The 19,558-nt window shown below is 65.9% G+C and overlaps 4 protein-coding genes across 8 annotated transcripts; 2 read left to right on the top strand and 2 right to left on the bottom strand.

The window, feature by feature from the left end:
* Positions 1-1,856: 1,856 nt before the first annotated feature.
* ALYREF (Aly/REF export factor) lies at positions 1,857-5,270 on the bottom strand. The gene is made up of 6 exons (XM_054708975.1): positions 4,964-5,270; positions 4,413-4,544; positions 2,994-3,141; positions 2,511-2,574; positions 2,264-2,432; positions 1,857-2,160 (listed from the first exon to the last, which is right to left on the bottom strand). Exons 1-6 carry the CDS (start codon positions 5,198-5,200, stop codon positions 2,146-2,148), a joined length of 765 nt encoding a protein of 254 aa, XP_054564950.1. The 5' UTR covers positions 5,201-5,270; the 3' UTR covers positions 1,857-2,145.
* Positions 5,271-5,341: 71 nt separating this feature from the next.
* ANAPC11 (anaphase promoting complex subunit 11) lies at positions 5,342-9,198 on the top strand. 2 transcript variants are annotated; one of them, XM_008154981.3, is made up of 3 exons: positions 5,342-5,422; positions 5,801-5,920; positions 8,937-9,198. In XM_008154981.3, the coding sequence occupies exons 2-3, from the start codon at positions 5,812-5,814 to the stop codon at positions 9,080-9,082; spliced, it is 255 nt and encodes an 84-aa protein (XP_008153203.1). In that variant the 5' UTR covers positions 5,342-5,422; positions 5,801-5,811; the 3' UTR covers positions 9,083-9,198. The 2 variants fall into 2 exon arrangements, with proteins under 2 accessions (XP_008153203.1, XP_027986216.1); XM_028130415.2 differs by lacking the exon at positions 5,342-5,422 and adding an exon at positions 5,493-5,611.
* Positions 9,199-11,366: 2,168 nt separating this feature from the next.
* Positions 11,367-12,109, top strand: NPB (neuropeptide B). The gene is made up of 2 exons (XM_054708976.1): positions 11,367-11,720; positions 11,863-12,109. Exons 1-2 carry the CDS (start codon positions 11,478-11,480, stop codon positions 11,989-11,991), a joined length of 372 nt encoding a protein of 123 aa, XP_054564951.1. The 5' UTR covers positions 11,367-11,477; the 3' UTR covers positions 11,992-12,109.
* Positions 12,110-13,624: 1,515 nt separating this feature from the next.
* PCYT2 (phosphate cytidylyltransferase 2, ethanolamine) lies at positions 13,625-19,344 on the bottom strand. Of its 4 annotated transcripts, none has more exons than XM_054708973.1 (14): positions 19,187-19,344; positions 17,476-17,564; positions 17,053-17,214; positions 16,785-16,830; positions 16,570-16,654; positions 16,353-16,397; positions 16,128-16,202; positions 15,591-15,729; positions 15,377-15,459; positions 15,088-15,165; positions 14,842-14,907; positions 14,633-14,698; positions 14,388-14,476; positions 13,625-14,313 (listed from the first exon to the last, which is right to left on the bottom strand). In XM_054708973.1, the coding sequence occupies exons 1-14, from the start codon at positions 19,273-19,275 to the stop codon at positions 14,202-14,204; spliced, it is 1,224 nt and encodes a 407-aa protein (XP_054564948.1). In that variant the 5' UTR covers positions 19,276-19,344; the 3' UTR covers positions 13,625-14,201. The 4 variants fall into 4 exon arrangements, with proteins under 4 accessions (XP_054564948.1, XP_054564946.1, XP_054564945.1 ...); XM_054708971.1 differs by having other exon boundaries at positions 16,149-16,202; positions 16,785-16,851; XM_054708970.1 differs by having other exon boundaries at positions 16,785-16,851.
* Between the last annotated feature and the right edge of the window lie 214 nt (positions 19,345-19,558).

The raw sequence follows: 19,558 nt of genomic DNA on the forward strand, positions 1-19,558 counted from the left end.
CCGTGCAGACCATTCCTGTGTGACACGCCCCGAACAGGGAAACCGACTCGGAGCAGCCCATTGGCCACCGGGGAGGGGCGGGGCTGAGCAGTGGTGAGAAGATTCTGGAATTTGAATGTTGGTGGGTGTGTGACTGAATACAGTAAAATCACCCAGTTGTACACTGAGGGGAAGACGTAATGGCATGACAATACTACCTTGTTAAAGCTCTCACTTCAGAAAGCCTGGAACAAGGGTTTCACCTGACCAGTCCTGTGTGCATTATCAGCCTTTTGTGCCCACTGAATGTTTTATTTTTTAAAATATTGTTGAAAGTATCACATATGTCCCCCTCTTTCCCCCATTGACCCCTCCCCCCAAGTGTTTTCTTTCAATTGAAAGTCTTTTTCTAAAACAAGCATCTCACATTCTACACGTTGAAACACTACGAAAGCCCACTCCACATCCACCTTGGGCACTGTCGGTGATGTCAGCCACGGGAGGCCCGAGCTGCCCACAGCCTCCTTACCCAGGGCCCCTTCCTTCCACACCAGCCCCTCCCACCAGCCACACCAGGGCCCACATGTCCAGCTCCCAGGTTCACCTCAGGACCTTTCCGCTCCTGTACAGCTTCCCTCCGAATGTCCACAGCCTCCCCTCCCCCCTCCACAGCCCTTCACTGTCTGGGATTTCTTGTTCCCAGTTGTTTCCCGGCACCTGAGAATGGGGCCTGGCCAGCCCTCAGGGCCTGAGGGACCTCACCCCTCCATCAGGTAATGACTTTAGCTTCTGGACAGCAGGGAGCACGATGACCCCACCTCTCCTGCCAACACTCCCACGCAGTCTCCTGCCTGGCCGTGCCCACTCAGCCCAAGGCCACCTCCTCAGGGATGGGCCCGCCTCTGCCTGGATGACCCGACCCGTTACATCCACCCCTTGGGCCACAGCAGCTCCAGCCAGGCTCGGCTGTTCCAAGGGCCTTCGGTGCCCCGCATTGCACAGGCTGCAATGTGGCAGCCACTGGCTCTGCAGGGACAGCACTGAGTGGGCAGTGACAGGGCCACCCGTCACACTCCAGCCCCTTGGGGACTGGGAGCAGCCTGAGCTGCAGGCTGCCTCCAGGAGGGGCCTGGCGGAGCATGCTTGGGTCCCTCTTCCTACTGGAGGCACCCCTCCTCTGGTCCTAGCTGCAAGGCTGGGGGACCCTGGAGCTCCTCTCCCTGTCCCCACCCCGCCCTCCCGTCCGAGTCAGGTGGTAAGTGCTGCCCCTCCAGCGCTCCCCGGGGTGTGAGCCACAGAACAGAACTGTGGCTCTGGTGGGTTGCAGGCAGAAATGAGTAGCCCACAGCCAAGCCGTCTCCCACGGGGATCTCAGTCCCCCTGACCTGCACCCACTGTGGTCCTAGCCTGCTGACCTGTCCGGAGTGGTCAGAGGGGCACACGTGTGCACCAGCCCTTGGCTCTGCAGGTCAGACTTGCCAGTCTCCGCCAGCACTGTCAGCACAGGCAGAGGACCCCATGCCCTGCTCCGCCTGGCGGACAGGAAGGACACCAGGAAGGGAGGGCGCTGCAGTCAGAGCTGCCAACGCCAGGTTCCTGAGCAGCAGCACAGGTAGCCGCCCCCACAGGGCAGGTAGGTCACAAGTGGCTTCAGGAGCAGGGACTACGGCTCCGAGTTTCCCTACCGCCCAGGTCAGCGGGAGGTCAGGATCCCTGGAACATCGGAGAGGCAGCCATTGCCTCCCCAGCTCCAGTGCCAGCCTGCCAGGACACCAGATGCCCGCAGGGCTGCTCTCCACTCGCCCCGTGTCCCTTCCTCCCTCCCGGTCAGCACCAAAGTGTGGCCCAGGCGAGGGCTCCAACGACAAATCAGAGCGCCAGTTCTACACACGTTTCTGTTTATTATGGCAAAGGTGAAAACGCCACCTCCTCCACAACAGCAACCAGTAAAATTTATCCCAAAAATAACTCGGTACAAAACAGGTCTGTTTCAGAATTAAAAAAAAAAAAAAAAAAAGGAAAAGAAAAATCTTTACATGAGTTTTAAATCCTATTTCAAAACAGAAGAAACAACTCCATCATTGGCCACAGGCCCCGCCGGCCGCCCTCGGGAAGCAGGGCGCGAGGACGTCTAGGCCCAGCTCCATGCACGGACTCGCTGGTGCTCTAACTGGTGTCCATCTGCAACAGGAGAAAGGGGGTCAGAGGCCGTCCCACCACCAGAGAAGGGGAGGCTCCCCACCCTCCCACTCAGCCGGCCCCAGCCCCCTGGCCCGGGACTCACCCTGGCATTGTAAGCGTCCAGCTGGGCGTCCAACTCCTCCGCAGAGATCTGCTGCTTTGAACTCCGGCCGGTGCCCCTGCCTCTGCCCCGGCTGCCTCCGCGGGCGCCTCTCCGAGTGCCGCCGAAGCCTCCAGATCCTCGGTTTCTAGTCATCCCGCCTCTGTTGACACTAGGGAGGAGAAGGGGCACGTTCACATCTGGGGCCTGACGATGATCCCGCGGCCAGCCCCCCAGACACCAGACTCACCTCTGCACCGGCCTGCGCTGCGTGTCTATCTGTGAGGTGACGAGCTGGATGTTCATGGGGCGGCCTGCGGCAGGAACACAAGAGGGCACACTCCCGTCAGAGCCTGACACCCACGGGGCGCCCAACCCGCTGTCATGCAGGCGCTGGAAAGGGTCCGGGGCGCCCCCAATGGACCCACTGGGAGGAGAAGACAGCGCCAAGGACAGCCTGCCACTGCCTCACTCCTCAGCCTGGCTCAGACGGGCGTCGCTCACAGGTGGAAGGGGGGGCGCCCGGACACCCTCAGCCCGCCTGCAGAGCAGCACTCCCGCGCTTCTGAGAAGGTGAGGCTTCGGGAAGGAGCGCCAGGAGGGGAGGAACGTGGCTTGTTGGATGGGGCTCACAAGAGGTGGGTCCGGATGAAGGGGCAGCAGAGGGTGCAGAATGGGGGACAAGCATACAGGTGCCAGCCCTCAGCCTCCCTGCGTCGAACCCCCAACGCACCATCCAAAGGGACGCCGTTGTACTGTTTCATCGCTTTCAGGGCGTCTGCCTTCCGCTCAAAGTGCACGTCGGCGGTTCCCAGGCTGCGGCCAGAGCGGTCGTAGTGCACGGCGGCCTTCTTCAGAGTCCCGAATTCCGCAAACAGCTCCTGGGAGTCAGGAAGAGCACTGTCAGCCACACTCCTTCCTCCTGGGGCCCAGGGACAGCCCCCGGGAGCGTCAGCTACTTTGAGGGCACTTCCCTGGGGGGCAGACATACAGGTGGGGGCAGGACAGCGGGAGTGGAGATGTGGGGAAGGACGGGGCAGGCGAGACAGCAACTTCCAGAACAGCTGGGCCTGAGGGCCCTTGCCAACATGGGGGCCTGACATCTGCACACACAGCCCCCCAGTGAGGGGCACCCCTGAAGTCGCTGTCTTCTTTGACAAAGGAGCTGACAACACGCCCGAGGACGGTGCCAACCATCAGCAAAGGCGGAGATCACAGAACCAGGGACACCACCTGCCGTGTGCACCAGCTCCAAGGGCCCACTGATTTGGGAGCCCTGCCCCAGCCCCTCCCCCAGGGCAGGTTCTGGCTCACCTTCCCCTCTCCTCCTACTCAAGCCTGCCGCAAAGTCTCAAGTCAAGCGCTGCCATGGGAACTGCCCTGACCTCAGGCAGGCTGGGAGTTGGAGAGGGAACCCAGAGTGTGGGGCTACTCCGGCCGCAGGCACACAGCGGGAAGAGGAGGTCACCAAAAGCGGTTTCCAGTGGATGCCAGAAACCACCTTAAAAAAAGTGTTGAGACACTGTGAGTGCTCACCGGCCTCGCTCTGTCCTCCCACAGCTGAGCGCGGGGACACCCTGACCCGGCCATCTCTACACCTGACCCCCACGGTGCCATCGCTTAGCCACAGAACGATTTTAAATCCCTTTTGGGACTCAACCAATAATAACTAAAAGCAAGAAACAAACGCAGAGCCTTCAACCAAAGGTGGGTCTGAAATGGGGGCCACTAGCGAGACTGAGGGTGGTGGGAAGTGAAACAACAGGTAGAGAGAGACACAGGGCTCGCGGCAAACAGTCGGGGACACGCGCTACCCCGCCTCTGCAGACCGCGTAGACGGCGAGCAGGCAGCCTAGCTCCACCGTAGCACGGGGACCCCTCACGGCTGCCAGGCTGTCCCAGTGCCTGCGGGACCGGGAGGCTCTGGCAGGGGCCGGCCCGCACCTCGCTAGGCTGACGGCCTTTCCCGCACAAACGAACCTCCTGTCAGAGGTGCAGCTCTAGCACGGCCTCGGCGCCGCACCCGGCAGCCCCGCACGGGGGACGCTGGCTGCCCTGGGGCGCCTGGAGGGAGGGGGCCCGGGACCACATCCCAAGGCAACACGACCAACTCCGCGCGGGGGACTGCTGACCGCGAGGCGCGGCCCCTCACCTGGATGTCAGCGTCGGACACTCCGAAGTCCAGGTTGGACACCAGCAGCTTCCCGCCCGTCTCCACGCCGGCGCCGCCGCCAAAGCCGCTGTCGAAAAGGTCGTGCTGCCACTTGTCGGGAAGTTGTTTCGGCTGAAAAGGGAAGAAACGCGAAAACAGAAACGTGAGTCCCACTGCACGGCTCTTCCTCCCTCCCTCGCAGCCGCGGCAAGACCCTCCCCGCCGGGGCCCGGAGGACAGTGCGAGGGGCCGCCAGCCCTCCGCCCCCGCCCCCGCCGGCGCCCGGGCCCTGTCCCGCAACTTCTCCGTCCCCTCCAACTAACTTCCCGCCGCCGGGGCGGCCGCGCCCAGCGTCCCCTCGAACCCCCGCCACGAGGCCGGCTGCTCAGCCCAAACAAAGGCGGAGAGGGTCTCCGCCTCCCGGGCCCGGCCGGCGCGCGACCTTCCCGCCCGGCCCGGCGCCCGCGCCCCCCGGCCCGACCCCGCCCACCGCCTTCCCCGCCGCGCGCCGCCCCGCCCGCCGCTGCCCCACCGCGGGCCGCTGCACTTACCCGGCTGTAGGGCGCCGGCCGGTTCCTGCCTCCGCCGCCCGCCGCGCCGCGGGCAAGGGCCCCCCGGTTCCGAATGGGCCCGCCGCCCCGGCTCACTCGTGCGGCGGCCTGCGCTCCGCCACCGCGGCCTCCCTGGGAGCCGGCCCGGCCTCGGCCCCGGCCCCCGCCGCGGCCGCCCCGCTGGCTCCGGTTCAGCTTAATGATGTCGTCCAGAGACATGTCCATTTTGTCGGCCATGGCGGGCGCGGAATCGGCCTCGGCTCGAGCCCGCGCGTCAGCACGCCGGTCCGTCACTTCCGGCGCGGCGTCCCCTGCGCGGCCGGCGATTGGTTGCGGGCGCAGCGAGGGGCGGGGCGGCGCGTGCGCGCAGGGGTCGGGGCTGGGCGGGCGGTACTGCGAGGTGCCGGGCTGCGGTCGCGCTCGTTTTGGACCTTCCCGCGCGGTGCCGGCGCTGCAACTGTAGGAAGGCGGCGCTGCGCGCGCTTAAATCCTCCGGGTGGGCGGAGCGGGGGCGGAGCGGGGGCGGGGCCTGACCGGGGGCGGGGCTCCCCGCTCTTCCCTCGGAGACCCCAGCCCTCGGGCGGTTTCCTGGGTGAACTCCGGCGGGAGGCGTGGGTCTCCCGTCGGTCCGCGGCCCGCAGCGGCCCGGTAGGTAGCGAGAGCTGGGCCCCGCCGGCGGCCTCCGAGTGCGGGGTCCGAGTGCGTGCCGAGCTCTGCGGCGCCCGGTTCCCTCGGCGACCCCGGCCCAGGCGCCCTCGCCCCTCTCGGCGGTGTCTCCGGCGCCTGGATGCGGTAGCCCCGCAGCCTCGGCCGCAGCGGTCTCTCCCTCGCCCGCAGGCCCCGCCGCCATGAAGGTGAAGATTAAGTGCTGGAACGGCGTGGCCACTTGGCTCTGGGTGGCCAACGACGAGAACTGCGGCATCTGCAGGATGGCCTTCAATGGCTGCTGCCCGGACTGTGAGTGCCCGCGCCCCCCGCCCCGCCCCCCGCCCCCCCCGCCCCGCCCCCCGCCCCGGCGTCTCCCCGGAAACACCGGCGCCGAGTGCCTGGGTTCTGGGTCCCTCCCCTCGAGAAAAGTTGGCAGAAGAACGGTAGGCGGTTTGGGTCCGAACGTGGGTCAAGACGCCATCAGTTTTGTAGGGACCACACTGGGCTGGGACACGCGTGGGGCAAAGAGAGGGGTTGGAACTTATTTGAAAATAATCGAACAAAAAAGGAATTTTGTAAGGAGACTCCCCCCACCCGGGACGTAGGAGCCGTGAGGAAGGCTCCGCTGGGCCTCCTGGTTGGGGGAAGCGTTTTAAAGTGAATGGTAAACCGGCCCCGCACCGCCGCGCTTCACCCGGTTCCGAATGGGCCCGCCGCCGGCGAGGTCCTCGGTGTCGCTGCCCATTCCTCGTCCTGCTCACGGCTCTCCAGCCGCCCCGGTCCTATTCCCGCTGGGCCGACCGGGGCTCCGCGTTTGATTGCCCTGCCCGCTACCTGTTTGATCTTTTTGTCTTTTTTTAGCTGCTTGTTCTTGAGCAGGCCTTCCGCCCCCCCCCCCCCCTCCCTCTCTCTCTCTCTCTCTCTCTCTCACCTCCGACCCCTTTAGGAAGCTGGTGTGTTTGTATCTGTGTTTGTATCTGTGTGTGTGTGTGATATCTTGCTGACCATCAGGTTTCACTGGATTTCCCTTGTCCCCGGCCTGTTCTGCAAAGTAGAAATATTTTGCTGTCTATTTAGGTCAAAAGCAGAGGTTTGCTGCAGTGGGTTGAGTTTTTCGTCAGACCCAAGGGAACACAGAGCAGAGGCAAGGGGAGGACTCTGCCAGGGGACTGAGGCCTCCCCACTGCCCAGCGGTGACCAGGCCTTTTCTGTGGGGCTGAGCGCCCAGAATAGCGACAGGGCTTAGCTTCTTACAGTGAAATGCGAACCATGGGGGAATGTTAGTGCAAATGCTATTTTATTTTTATTATTTTATTATTCTTATTTTTTTAAGAGATAATTTTTAATTTTTTTCATTTTTTTATTAAGGTATTATATGTGTACACATTGCCCCCCCCACCCCACTCCCATATATGCCCTCACCCCCCAGTGTTTTTCGTCCATTGGTTATGCTTATATGCATGCATACAAGTGCTATTTTATTTTTAAATATATTTTGTTGATTTTTTACAGAGAGGAAGGGAGAGGGATAGAGAGTTAGAAACATCAATAAGTAAATGCTATTTTATTCGAGGCTTAATCTCATCTGCTTTGTTTTGAGAGGAAATCTCATCACCAGTAGGTAATCCGTCCAGATCCAATCACATGGGTGGGGAGGAGCCTGAGATAGCCATTGATTGGCTCTACTTGATCTGGGTGTGTTTTTAATCCATTTTAAATTGTTTCCCAATGCCCTGACCGGTTTGGCTCAGTGGATAGAGCGTTGGCCTGTGGACTCAAGCGTCCCAGGTTCTATTCCGGTCAAGGGCATGTACCTTGGTTGTGGGCACATCCCCAGTGGGGAGTGTGCAGGAGGCAGCTGATTAATGTTTCTCTCTCATTGATGTTTCTAGCTCTCTCTCCCTCTCCCTTCCTCTCTGTAAAAAATCAATAAAATATATTTTAAAAAATAAAAAATAGTTTCCCAAGGGTACACAGAGGCCAGGGAGTCTGAGGGGGGGGAGTTCTTGCAACTTTCTAAGCAACAGATTGTACCTTCTGAAAAGTCTTCAGAAGTCTTTTCTGTGTCACTGCCCTGGGGTGAGGGGTGTGGGGGGGTGAGCCTGTGTTCAAGATGCACCAGGGCCTGCACAGCCCAGCGGGCACCATCCCAGCTGGGCCCGTGGCTGGTGTCTTCGTGTGCGACCCTGCCAGCTGCGGAGAGGGGAGGGTTTAGTTGACCTGTGGACCTGCTGGTGGTTGTTGAGGGAGCCAGCTGGGACGTGCAAGGCGTTTGACAAGCTCAGGTGCTTTCTGTACAGACTAAGTGGCACTGGGTTTCTCTTCTCAAGTGGAAGTCCTTGGGGAAACCCAGAGCACCTGAGGCTGTAAGTCCGCTCCTGGGCCCAGCAGGCTCTGGAGTGAAAGTCCCGGTGAGCCGAGCTCTAACTGAGAAGGACTGCCATCGGACGGTGGCAGGCCCCTGTGAGTCACTGCCCTGTCCCGGGCAGCAGGGCTCAGGGCGGCCTGGTGCCTCTGTCGGTGGGCTCGCGGGACCCCAGCAGTGGGCTGGCTGCTCCTGCTCTTCTTCCTGTTTGTAAGGCACCTGATTTGATAGGGTGATTCCGAGCGGAGTTTGCTGAGGCCCGAAAGGCCCTGAGTGTGGGGGTGTCACATGGTGTGGGCTCCTGGCACAGGCAGGAGAGTGAGGGCTATAATTTTGTATTTTCTAAGTATATAGTTTTCTGGTTGTGTCATAAAAGCTTCAGAAAGCGAGTGACATTTTTGTTAGAGAAAATACATTTTAAAAGGTTGCCTGGCCGGCGTGGCTCAGTGATTGAACCTCGACCTGTGAACCAGGAGGTCTTGATTTGATTCCCAGTCGGGGCCCAGGCCCAGGCCCAGGCCCAGGTTGCGGGCTCGATCCCCAGTGTGGGGCCTGTCTCATCATTGATGTGTCTCTCTCCCTCTCCCTGCCTCTCTGACGTCAATAAAAATACTTTTAAAAAGAAAGGACTAGCTCCTGCGCTGAGACGGTCACGTCGCAGCGTTGGCATCGCAGGTCGGTGGCCGCGCTGCAGTGTCTGCTGATAGGCCCGGGGGAGGCCGGTGGGGGCTGTGAGCCAGGCCAGGGCTCTTCCTGCCACTGATGCCCCCCAGCTGCTCTCCCTGGGGGGGGCTCACACGGGGGTGGTGTCCCGCAGAATCAGGGGTGACTCCTGCAATTGTCTTCTCTTCTCCGAGAGGCCCCGGCCACCCTGGGCGCCGACACCTACCGTCCTGGGGTCCCGGCCCCGGCCCGCCTGCTGCTGCGTGCCCTGTGTGACCCGCTCTCCTGTCCCTGCAGGCAAGGTGCCCGGCGACGACTGCCCGCTGGTGTGGGGCCAGTGCTCCCACTGCTTCCACATGCACTGCATCCTCAAGTGGCTGAACGCGCAGCAGGTGCAGCAGCACTGCCCCATGTGCCGCCAGGAGTGGAAGTTCAAGGAGTGAGCGCGCCCCGCCGGAGGCCCTCCCTCCCCGGTGGACCCAGCACGGCCCGTGGCTCCCTCAGTCCCGATGTTGACACTTTTATCCAATGAGTCAACTCATTAAACTGCCGAGCCTTGCTGGAGGCCTCTGCTGCCTGTTTTCCTGGCCGCGCTGCGTGTGGATATGAAAACTCTCATGAATAAACATCTCTGGGTGCCGCTGAGCCCTGAGTCACTACCCGGGAGGCAAAGGAGCGCAGCATCAGCCGGAGGAGCGGGGGGGGGGGGGGGGGGGGGGGGCAGGAGTGGGGCTCGGTGGCCCCGGAGGCGCAAAGGCCCTGGGGTCTGTTCCTGCCCATGGGGAAGCGAAGGAGCCTGTGGCTCAGCGGCAGCCTCTCGCTGATGAAGCCGAGCTGGTTTGCGGGGCCCTGGCTGGGCAGTTGCAGCCACTGCCACGATCCCTCTGCCAGGGGGTCCCCGAACAGGTGCTGAGGCTGTTACAAACTGTGGGGGGCAATGCAGGTGCTGGCGGTCTGTCCATCCCGTCTCCCCCCTCCTCGAGGCTGTGCCTCCAGCCCAGGGACCTGTCCCCACGTCAGGCTGTGTCCTCAGGCGTCAGGGCCTCCGTCACCTGGGGGGCGACAGCCCGTGGGAGGCTCCAGTGGGTCCCTTTGCTTCCCCACGGCTCCTGTGGGTGCAGCTGTTGGGGGGGCAGTGGCTTCTGGGAGTCGGGTGGCTTCTGGGTGGAGCCTGGGGTTCCCAGGGGCTGTGGGGAGCCTTTGACACGGACTCCTCCCATCGTTCTCAGTGGCCCCTTGGGGTGCTGCCTGGGCCCCTGAGGTAACACCCCTTCTGCCTAGTGGGCGTGGTTGCTGTCGGCCGGTCCTCAGTCCCGGGGGTGAGCAGACAGGGCAGTTCACTCGGAGGGGCCTCCTGTCACCTGTGTGGCACCCACTTCCTGCCCCATCGATGTGCCCACAGGAAAGGAGGCCCTGGGATGGTCGGCTTCACTGAACTCAGCCAGCGCCCCGGCCTAGAACCCCCTGCAGGGCCTTGGCAATGGCTGCTGTCCCGGGACACGTCGAGGGGGAGACACCTGTGACCAGGACATCCGGGGAGTGGGCGTGGGAGGAGGGGCTCCTGACAGCCTAATGGCCAATGTCACCTGTCGGGCAAGAGCCGGCGCCCCGCCTGGTGCCCCTCAGGCCCTGGCTTCCCACCTCCCTGCGAGCACTGCCTCTGGCCTGGGCTCCGGGCACCTCTGTGCTTGGGCCTCCCTGCCAGCGTGCCTGGATCTGGAGTCACAGGACCTCGGGCAGGGGCCGTGGCCACCACCGCCGACCCCTGGAGGGCCTGCAGCCCCCAGGCTTCCCACCCTCGCCCGTGGGGACAGGTGCTCTCAGCCCAGAGGGGTTCCGCTTGCCCAGGTCACACAGCGCCCTCTCGGGGGACCCACACACCCTGCCACTCGGGCTCCTCAGCACTTTCCTGGGGTCCAGCCTGGTTCTCTCAGGGCCTTTGGTCCCCTCGGGCTGGACCCAGCTGCCCCCCGCCCCTGCACACACCAGAGTCCAGTCACTGCCTCCTCCCGGGAGGGAGGCTCAGGACCCCATCCCTCCCCCAGAGGCAGGGGCCACCACCGCCCTGCAGACCTCGCCCTGGCCACTCGTCATCTCCCCGCATGCCCCCCATTTCCCCCCGCCCCCGGGGCCCCCAGGGAGCCACCCTGCTGCCCTGCCACCAGCTGGTCCCCACTCGGCTGTGGCTCCAGTCAGGCTCTGCGCCCGCACCTAGTAGGTGTGCAACACGTGAGCCTCGCTGGGCAGTGCCGTCTCCTGCCCTCCGCCAACCCCAGGACGTGTGCACATTTCAAGAGCTGGGCCTGGCGCTCTGCTGCCCCTCCTCCCAGAGGACCCCCCCTCCCCGCCAGCTGCCCTGTTGGTGGAGCCTCCGGCTGGGGTGTGAGGGAGGGGGTGTGGCCTCCAGCCAGTTGCCCTTTAGGGCCTGAGAACTGTCTCCTGGGCAGTGTGGTCAGTGGCTCTCTCCCGCCTCATGAGCGCTGGGGACTCGGTGACAGGGCTGGGCACCCTCAGATTACTTGGGGGTTCGGCGCAGCCCCACTTGCCCCTGTCCTGAGACCCCCTGGAGATCGGGCCACGGGCAGCGGGAGTGGCCGGGGCGCCCCTCCCAGCAGAGGCAGGCAGGGCTGGAAACAGAGGGGACCTCGGTGAGGGCGGGAGGACGGGGGCGTCAGCCCCCCCAGTGCCTCCAGCCTCCAGCCTCCAGCCTGCACCCACATCAGCACTCGCACCGCCTGAGGCCTGACAGGTCCTCTGCGCCGCCCCCGCTCCCCGCGCGGGTATAAGGCGCCGCCTGCCCGCTGCTGCGGCTCCAGCCCCGACGCCTGCACCGTCCCCATGGCCCGGCCCGTGACGCTGGCGGCCGCCACCCTGGCGTGGTGCCTGCTGCTGGCGCCCCCCGGCCTCGCCTGGTACAAGCAGGTGGCGGGGCCCGGCTCCTACTCGGTGGGCCGCGCCGCGGGGCTGCTGTCCGGCCTCCGGGGCTCCCCTTACGCGCGGCGCTCCGAGCCGCCGGTGGGCGCGGGACCCAAGGGCCGGGCCGGGGCCTTCCCAGAGCTGCGCTCCAGCCGGCGGAGCCCCGTGAGTGCCTTGGGGGGCGTGGGCCCTGGAGAGTGGGGCGCGGAGAGGCTTAGGGGGGGCAGCGCCTGCGCTGGGGGATGGGGGAGCGGAGGGGCGCGGGCGGTGGGAGCAGGGCGCCCCCCCAGCCTCCTCCTGCCCGCAGGCCATTTGCATCAAGGACGTCACCCCAAACCTACGGAGCTGCGAACGAGTCCCCGACGGCGGCGCCACCTTCCAGTGCCGGGCGGACGTCTCCCTGTCGCTCCGCGCCGCTGACTGTCGCCGCGCCTGAGCCCGCCCGACCCCGCCCGTCCTCGGCCCAGCGCGGGTGCCCTCAGAACCCCCGAGATGGCGCCCCGTACCGCCCAGCCCCGCTCCGCAGTAGACGGTTAACTGAATAAATGACAAGCCCAGCCCGCTCCCGTGTGTGTGTGTGTGTGTGGTGTGGGGGGGGGGGGGGGGGCCCGAGGTCAGCCCCGAAGCCAGAGCCGCTCCGGGCTGCACTGCCGCGTCCAGGGGCAGCCCCAGCCTCACTGCTCACGTCACACCGTAGCCCCGCCCGCCCTTGGGAGACCCCTCAGCAGCTCCGTGTCCCCCATAGCCGAGCCTCCTGCCTGGAGTCCTGGCTGTCTCCAGGCAAAGCTCCCGTCCAAGGGGCAGCCTCTGGGGTCTCGGTCTTGGAGCCCCGATACCTCTGTAGCCCGCGGGAGGGCGGCCAGCCCTGGGGACAGCGGGCGGCGGAAACCCCCGCTAAGGGCAGGGCGGGCGCCGGCGGGGAGCGATCCAGCAGGTTGATTCCGGCCCCGCCCCCGCCCCCGGCCCCGTCCCACTGAGTTCCCTTCAGAGCGCGAGCTGGGGCTTCAGGTGAGAGTGGGCCTGAGTCCTGGTTCCCGAAGCCCGGACCTGCCTCAGAGGTGTCCCACCCCCGGAGCAACTGGCCCGCTGGGCCTCAGGGCGGCGTGGGGGGGCCTCAGGTGCCCATGGCACTTGGTAGTCTCCAGGGCAGACCTCCCGGGCCCACCAGGCTCTGCACCCGCTGGGCCCCAGGCTGGCCTGTGGCTACTCACGCGTCCAGGAGCCCTGGCCACGCCCCCGTCTCCCTGCTCAGGGGGTCCCTGCAGCCCAAAGGCCTGAGTGTGGGGCGATCTGGCATCCTGGAGCTCTTGAAGTTGGGGTACCCAGATGGGGTGGAGATGCAGGGAGGGCCCCCAACTTGGGGAGGGAGGACAGTGGGTGGAGCCTGCCCAGCTGGGGTGTATGTGAACCCAGGATTCTGAGGTGGAGTCTGGCTGGTGGCTCAGCTGGTTGGCGCGAAGCTCCCTACACCAGAGGTTGCTGGTTGATCCCGGGTTGGGGTGGGGATGGGAGGCATCGATGGATGTTTCTCATATCATGTTTCTTCTCTCTCCTCCCTCTTTAAAAATCAGTAACAACATGCCCTCAGGTTAGGACTTTTTTAAATGAGAGGATAAAACAGGACAGGCCGCCCTCCTGCTCGGGGAGGGCCTGCTGGCTTTGGCTCCCGGGGCGATGACGGGCGCACCCCACCGGAGCTGAAGGGCGGAGCGTTCTGGAGGGACAGGGCGGCGGCTGAGGAAACGCCCTCACACGCCTCTGTGGACAGAAACCAGCCAGCGAGGTGCCCGGTCGGTCGGCACCTGCAGCCACGGCTGCTCCCGGGCCGGCCTGTGGCAGGAGACCCTGAGGTTCTGGCCCCGATCCTTCCTGCACGTGGTCCTGTGGAGCTTTGGGACTTGGCCTCTCACCGTCCCGGTGACCGACTCTGGGCCCGAGGGAGCCTTCTGGCTCTCTGCTTCCCTCCTGCTCGTTACTGCCTGCCTCTGAGGGGGCCTGGATCTGGGGGGCCCTCGCTGCCCGCTGCTGCCCTCTGTGGGCGGGTGTGGGAGCAGGGCCGACAGCTGACACAGAGCACCTCCCGCCAGGTTTATTTGGTTGCACATCAGCCAGTTATGCACAGAGTCAGTCGAGAAGAGTCTGTGGGGGAGCAGGCGCGGGTCCAGGAGCCGCTCAGGACACCAGGGACAGCGCAGGGCGGAGGCGCCGTGCAAGGCGGCCGGGCCTGCACCGAGGACAGGTGCGGCCCTCGGGTCCCTGTCCCTGAAGTGGACTCTCACCGAGCTGGGTGCCAGGAAGCACGGCTGGGTCTGCAGCCTCCTGGGGCGGACTGGGGGCCCAGCAGTGCAGCCAGGCCGAGGGAAGCTGGGCCTCCCCAGGCTCGCCGGGTGGTGGCCCCGGGGGGAGGTGCCCTCCACTCCTCCCACCCGCTGGTCCCTCCACGGTGCTGGCCCCTCCGTGCAGCCTAATGGAGGGTGCAGGGCCCGCTGTCAGGGGCGCCGTTCAGGGAGGGGGAGGCAGGACCGTCCTCACCGGCCCTCCCAGGGCCACCTGGTCTGGGGCTGCAGCTGTGAGAACCACGTGAGCCCGCTGGGAGGCAGGAAGCAGGGCAGGGAGGGCCGGCCAGGCTCCTGGGGACGTCCTCCCTCAGAAGGCGTCGTGGCTCCCTCTCTCGGGCGGCTCCTCCTGCTGCTTCATGGCCTCCAGGAAGGCCAGCTCCTTGGCCTCTTTCTTCTGGTTCCGCGCCTCATACTCCAGCCTGGGGCGGAGGGGGCGTGAGTGTGTGCGAGCCCCGGCTTCGGGCTCCGCTTCCCCCCAGCCCTGGGGCCTCACCTGTTCTTGATGATGCGCTGGACAATGAGGTCCGTGGTGAGGTCGCTCCCGCTGTCGATCTGACGGAAGATGCCCCTTTTCTTGGGCTCCTGAAGGGTGGGGACAGGGGGAGATGAGGGCCTCCTCTGGACCCCAGGAGGCTGCCCGGGGCCCCGGTGTGGTGGGGACACTTGCTCCTGTGAGGCCCTGGGGGAGCAGTGGTCCCACCGAGCCCCAGCAGCACGGCGCCCTGGCCGCATGCCCACCTGATACGGGTCGGAGCCGTCCTTGTCAGGCATGATTTCCGTCTTCCCGTGACACACCAGGTCCACCTGCAGAGGGAGCCGGGGTCAGGGAGCCCTCCCAGGACCACCCACAAGGCCCCCTGCCCCCAGGGAGGCAGCCAGAGCCACTGCCCACTGCCCGGCGCCTGCCCCAGCCCAGCCCTCCTCGGACCCGCCACTGGGAGCCGCACCTTGAAGTGGTCCAGGAGCTCTGCGGTGACCGCGTAGGGGGCCCCAATCACCACCTCCGACACGTACTGTGGGGACGGGCACAGCTGTTAGCAAGGACCCCCCAGGCGGAAGGGTGGTGGGGATGGCCCCACACGCTGGCTGAGGCGGCCAGTGCGGACACAGGCACACAGCACGGTGGGCAGGCTGTCCGGGTCCCTGCCGGCCACGTCCCCGCTGCCAGGCCCGCCCTGCCGGCCCGCGCTCACCCGGCACGCCAGCACGCTCAGGGTCCGCTCGTGCAGGTTCATGATGGGGTAGTTCTTGCCCTTGTAGTGGTTGACCTCCTAAGGCCAGAGGGGGGGCGGTCAGCAGGCCCCCTACCAGCGACCCCTGGTGGGGACCCCCTGGCGTGGGGAAGGCCTAGCGGACAACCCTGCCCCGAGAGGCCCCAGCTCAGCTCGTCTCCTCTGCCTCCGTCAGCAGCCAGGGCCTCGCTCCCCATGGGCGACCGAGCCCACCTCAAGGGTCCCCACGACCGGCTCCCCGGGCTGTGACCTGGTCAAAGTGCAGGCCGGCAATGACGTAGGGCCTCTCCGCCAGGCTGTGCACCTTCGCCAGGAAGTCCACGTGCCCGATGTCTGTGCCCGGGTTCAGGAACAAGTAGCAGGGCAGGGCAGCCGCCCTCCCGCCCCCTCAGTGCCCGAGCCACCCCCCAGGGCCACGAGGTCAGCGAGGCCTCCCGGGGCAGGTGCGGGCACGCAGAGGATACGGAACAGGTCGAAGGCGCCCGCCACGTAGATGATCGTCTCCCCCGGCTGGGGCTCCTTCCCGGAGGCAAACTGGATGATCTTCCGGGACGTCTGCAGAAACTGGGACACCCCGGTCCAGGGGTTCCGCCCCCCCGGGCACTACAAGCCGAGAGGAGGCCCTGGTCAGCCATAGCGGCCTCGCAGACGCGTCCCTCGCCTGTCCCCTCTGCTGAGCCTGGGGTGGCTGCACACGCTGCCCGCCTGCTTGGGAGGCACGGGTGTGGGGTGGAGGCAGCAGGTGTGGGGGCTCCAGGTCAGGACTAAACCCAGCCCAGTGCCAGCTGCTCACAGGCTCAGGTGCTGTTTCCCGGCAGGTGTCTCAGGCAGGGACACGGAGGGCTGGCCACAGAGCCTGGTACACATCTGGGCTAGGCTGGGCAGGGGCCCTGTGGCTGGTGGGACTGTGGCTCCGCCCCGTGGCCACAGAGGGCATTGCAGCCGCCACCACCTAGGTCTAGGAAGGAGGCCATGGACACAGCACTCCTGCGACCCCGTACCCTGAGGCCACCGCTGGTCACCTGGGAGGAACCTTCTGAGAAAAGCATCTGCCTGGCAGGTGTCAGGTGAGGGGGCTAGAAAGGGAGAGAGGGCCAGGCCGCCTGGTTAGAGGCCGCCTGTCCGTGGGCCGTCCTTGCTCCTCCTCCAGGCAGTGCTGGTCAGTACCTGGTCAGCGCCCGGAGGCAGGGAGCCGGGTGGCGGGCGTGGCTCCGGGCAGCACTCACCTTGCCGAAGCTGTCTGCGTACTCCCGGTACTCCGAGGACATCGCCTGCAAGAAAGGGCGAGGGTTGGGCCGCCCCCTCCAGATGTGGCCACGCCCAGGACACTGAAGCCGCAGCCTGGAGCTCAGGAAAGGCAGGCGGCTGCACCTCCCCCCCCAGCCACGTGCTTGGTGAGGGGACCTCGGAGGTTCCGCGCCCCCCATCCCACCCCGGCCTCACCTGGCTGCTGTGATGGGCCTTGGTCATCAGCAGCATGCGGCCCACGAGGTCCGTGGTGGACACGCCCTGGGTGCGCTTGCACTCTCTGGGGACAGAGCGTGAGAGAAAACTGGGCCGCTCTGCGGTGCCGCACCCCATCCCGTCACGACCGGGAGGAACACAGGCCGTGGCCCGCACATCCCCCGCCCCCGGAAAGGGGCCATGGTGGGGCTCACCTGTACCTCCCAGCCTGCTTCACTTCCTCGTAGGTGTCCCGGCCATCTACAGTGAGGGTAATGTCATCTAAGAGGTGACAGGCACACGGAACAAGGACTGTTAACCCAAAGCCTCCAAGACCTTCAGGGCTCACAGCCCCCGTCCCAGGCCTGCCCGTGGCCTGGGCTCATTTCTGGGGAAGGACCCAGGGGCTCGGGCCGTCCAGCACTTAAGGAGGCCCAGCACTTCCTGGGACCCCAGCCTGCGCCGCCCTGCCTGCCCACTCACTGCCGTGGACACAGAAGTCGCAGCTGTACTTGTCCAGCGTCTCCAGCGTGGTGACGTAGGGCGCCGCGGGCACCACCTCGTCCACCCACTTGATGGCCCGCACCATCTTGTACCTCTCCTCCTGCGTGAAGACCGGGGGCCCCTTGTGCCTGGAGATCTCCTCTAGGGCCGGAGAAGAGAGGGCAGGACGATGACACCGAGGCCACCATCCACCCCCGAGTGGCCACCACCGTCCTCCCTGGGCCACACCACTCAGGGCCTGAGACGGAGAACTACACGGCCCCGCCCCCACACGGCCCCGCCCCCACCAGAATAACTACACGGCCCCGGCCCCACCAGAATCCCAGGGGACGGTGGGGGCCCCCTGACAAGTGGGCAACCCCAGGCGGGCATTGGTGTGGAGGTGGGTGCAGCCCCACTTACCATCGGTGTGCACGCCCACAATGAGGTAGTCCCCCATGGCCCGTGCCTGGCGCAGCTGGTTCGAGTGGCCGTAATGCACCATGTCATAGCTGTGGAGAGGGCGGGCAGTCAGTCCCAGGTGCCCGTGGGCGGTGACGGGCACAGGCTGGCTCCTCTGAGAAGCCGCCCCGGGGAACTGCTCCCAGGGTCTGGCAGAGTCTGGGCTTTCAGAGGGGAGGGGTGCTCAGCTCTGCACAGCCCGGGCCGGGGTCCAGGGCCAGACGCAGCCAGGGCCACGGCCTGCAGGTCCTGAGGACTGAGAGCACACAGAACAGCTCCTGCCCCCTACCCTGGGCCTGCCTGGCCCCCCGGACCCCTCCCAAATTCACACACCATGGGTGGTCCCTTTAAGCTGTAGAAGGAGAGGTGAGCTAAACTCTACCACCCTGACAGGCGGCCAGTCTCTGGGCCAACAGGAAACAACGTCTGACCAGTGAACAAGGGCAGCTGCTGGCTTTGGGAGCCCTGGGAGCCCCAGGAACGCAGGGAGGCCAGCCACCACCTCCCTGTCACCTGGTTCCAGAGCTTTTAGCCTCAAATCCGGGCCTGGCTAAGAGTGACCTCGGCTGAAGGCCACAGACAGGCAGCAGCCGCTGTCGGGCCGGGTCCCACCTGCTCCGTGTGCTGGGGAGGCCACACTGCCCGGCGGCACCCTCAAGCTGGTCCCAGCCTCCCAGGGCCTCCTGAGCAGGCGAGCTGTCCCTGCCTCCACTCAGCGCCACCTGTCACCTCCGTCTCACCACACAGGCCTGGGGGTCACAGGGCTCTGGCCCTGGGTTAAGGGAAGAGGGCAGTCCAAATCCAGGGCACTGGGGCCGTGACCCCTGTGCCCACTGGACAGGCCGGGCCGGGGGTGCACGGAGCGCAGGAGGCCCTGGGTCCCGGCTGTGTGCTGTCACTGCAGCCCTGTGTCTGTGACCTGCTGGGGCAAGCACCTGGCCTGGCCAGGGCCAAGGTCAGAGTCCACAGACAAGCAGCCACACTCCCTCGCCCCGAGGTGACTCAGGTGCAGGTGCAGAGGCTCCGCCGCCAAGTGGGTGTTTCCCCCTCTGCTTCCATCAGCAAAGGTTTTGGGAAGCTTCGTGGGTGGCGAGTGACCAACTGACAGCCCCAAACATCACCCAGCTCTGCTGTGTGGCTCGCCAGAGGGCCCACGGGCTGCACGGGGCGGGGGGGGGGGGTGGTCCTGGGTCCCACTATTCCCACGCTGACGCTGCCCAGACACCCGGGCGAGCCTCTCTGGTCCTGTGCCGGGCACGTCGGGGAGCCTGACACAGACCCCGGGGAAGGCGGCCCTGAACCGATTGAAGCCGCCAAATCGGAAGCACGCGACTTGCGCCACGGCGGTCCCCACGCTGGGCCGGCGGCCCGGATCGGTGCGCAGCTACTGCCGATCGCGGGGAAGGAGCACCTTCCTCCGGGAGCCGCGTCCCCGGGCTGGGCCAGCGCCCCGCCTGCGTCCTGGACCCGCTCGCCCGGCTGCCGTGCGGGGGCGGCCCGGGTCCCAGGCGTCCTCCATCCGGGAGCCCGCAGCCCGAGTCCGCCGCCTGCCGCCCTCCCCCGCCTTAGAAGGCCGACCGAGGCCCCGGGCGAAAGCGGCTCAAGACGCGCCTCGGGCAACAGCGCAGCGGCCCCCGCGGCCCCGCCCGCCAACGCCCGCCGCCGCGCTCACCAGCCGTCACACCACACCCGCACGGCGGGCCGGCTCCCCGGTCCCGGCTGCTCGGCGCCGCCCGCCAACCCGTGCCCGTTTCGGATCATGTCACCACAGCAGCGGCGCGGCACGGACCGATCCCAAACTCCGAGCCGCCGCCGCCGCCGCCGCCCTGCCCTGCGCACGCGCCGTCACACGGGACTCACCCGCCACGGGCGACCAATGGAGAGCGCTGCCCCGCCCCCGCTCCGCCCCACCTGTCTCACGCGGCCAATGGCGAGCACGAGCGGCCTTATTAACCGAGCCCTGCCCCTCCGCTCGCGGCCAATAGTCTGCGCCGCCAGAACATGGCCACGCCCATCCCCTCTGCCTGCAGCCAATGGCGTACGC

This window comes from Eptesicus fuscus, chromosome 20 (genome assembly GCF_027574615.1).
Source record: "Eptesicus fuscus isolate TK198812 chromosome 20, DD_ASM_mEF_20220401, whole genome shotgun sequence".
In the NCBI taxonomy this organism is placed as follows: Eukaryota; Metazoa; Chordata; class Mammalia; order Chiroptera; family Vespertilionidae; genus Eptesicus; species Eptesicus fuscus.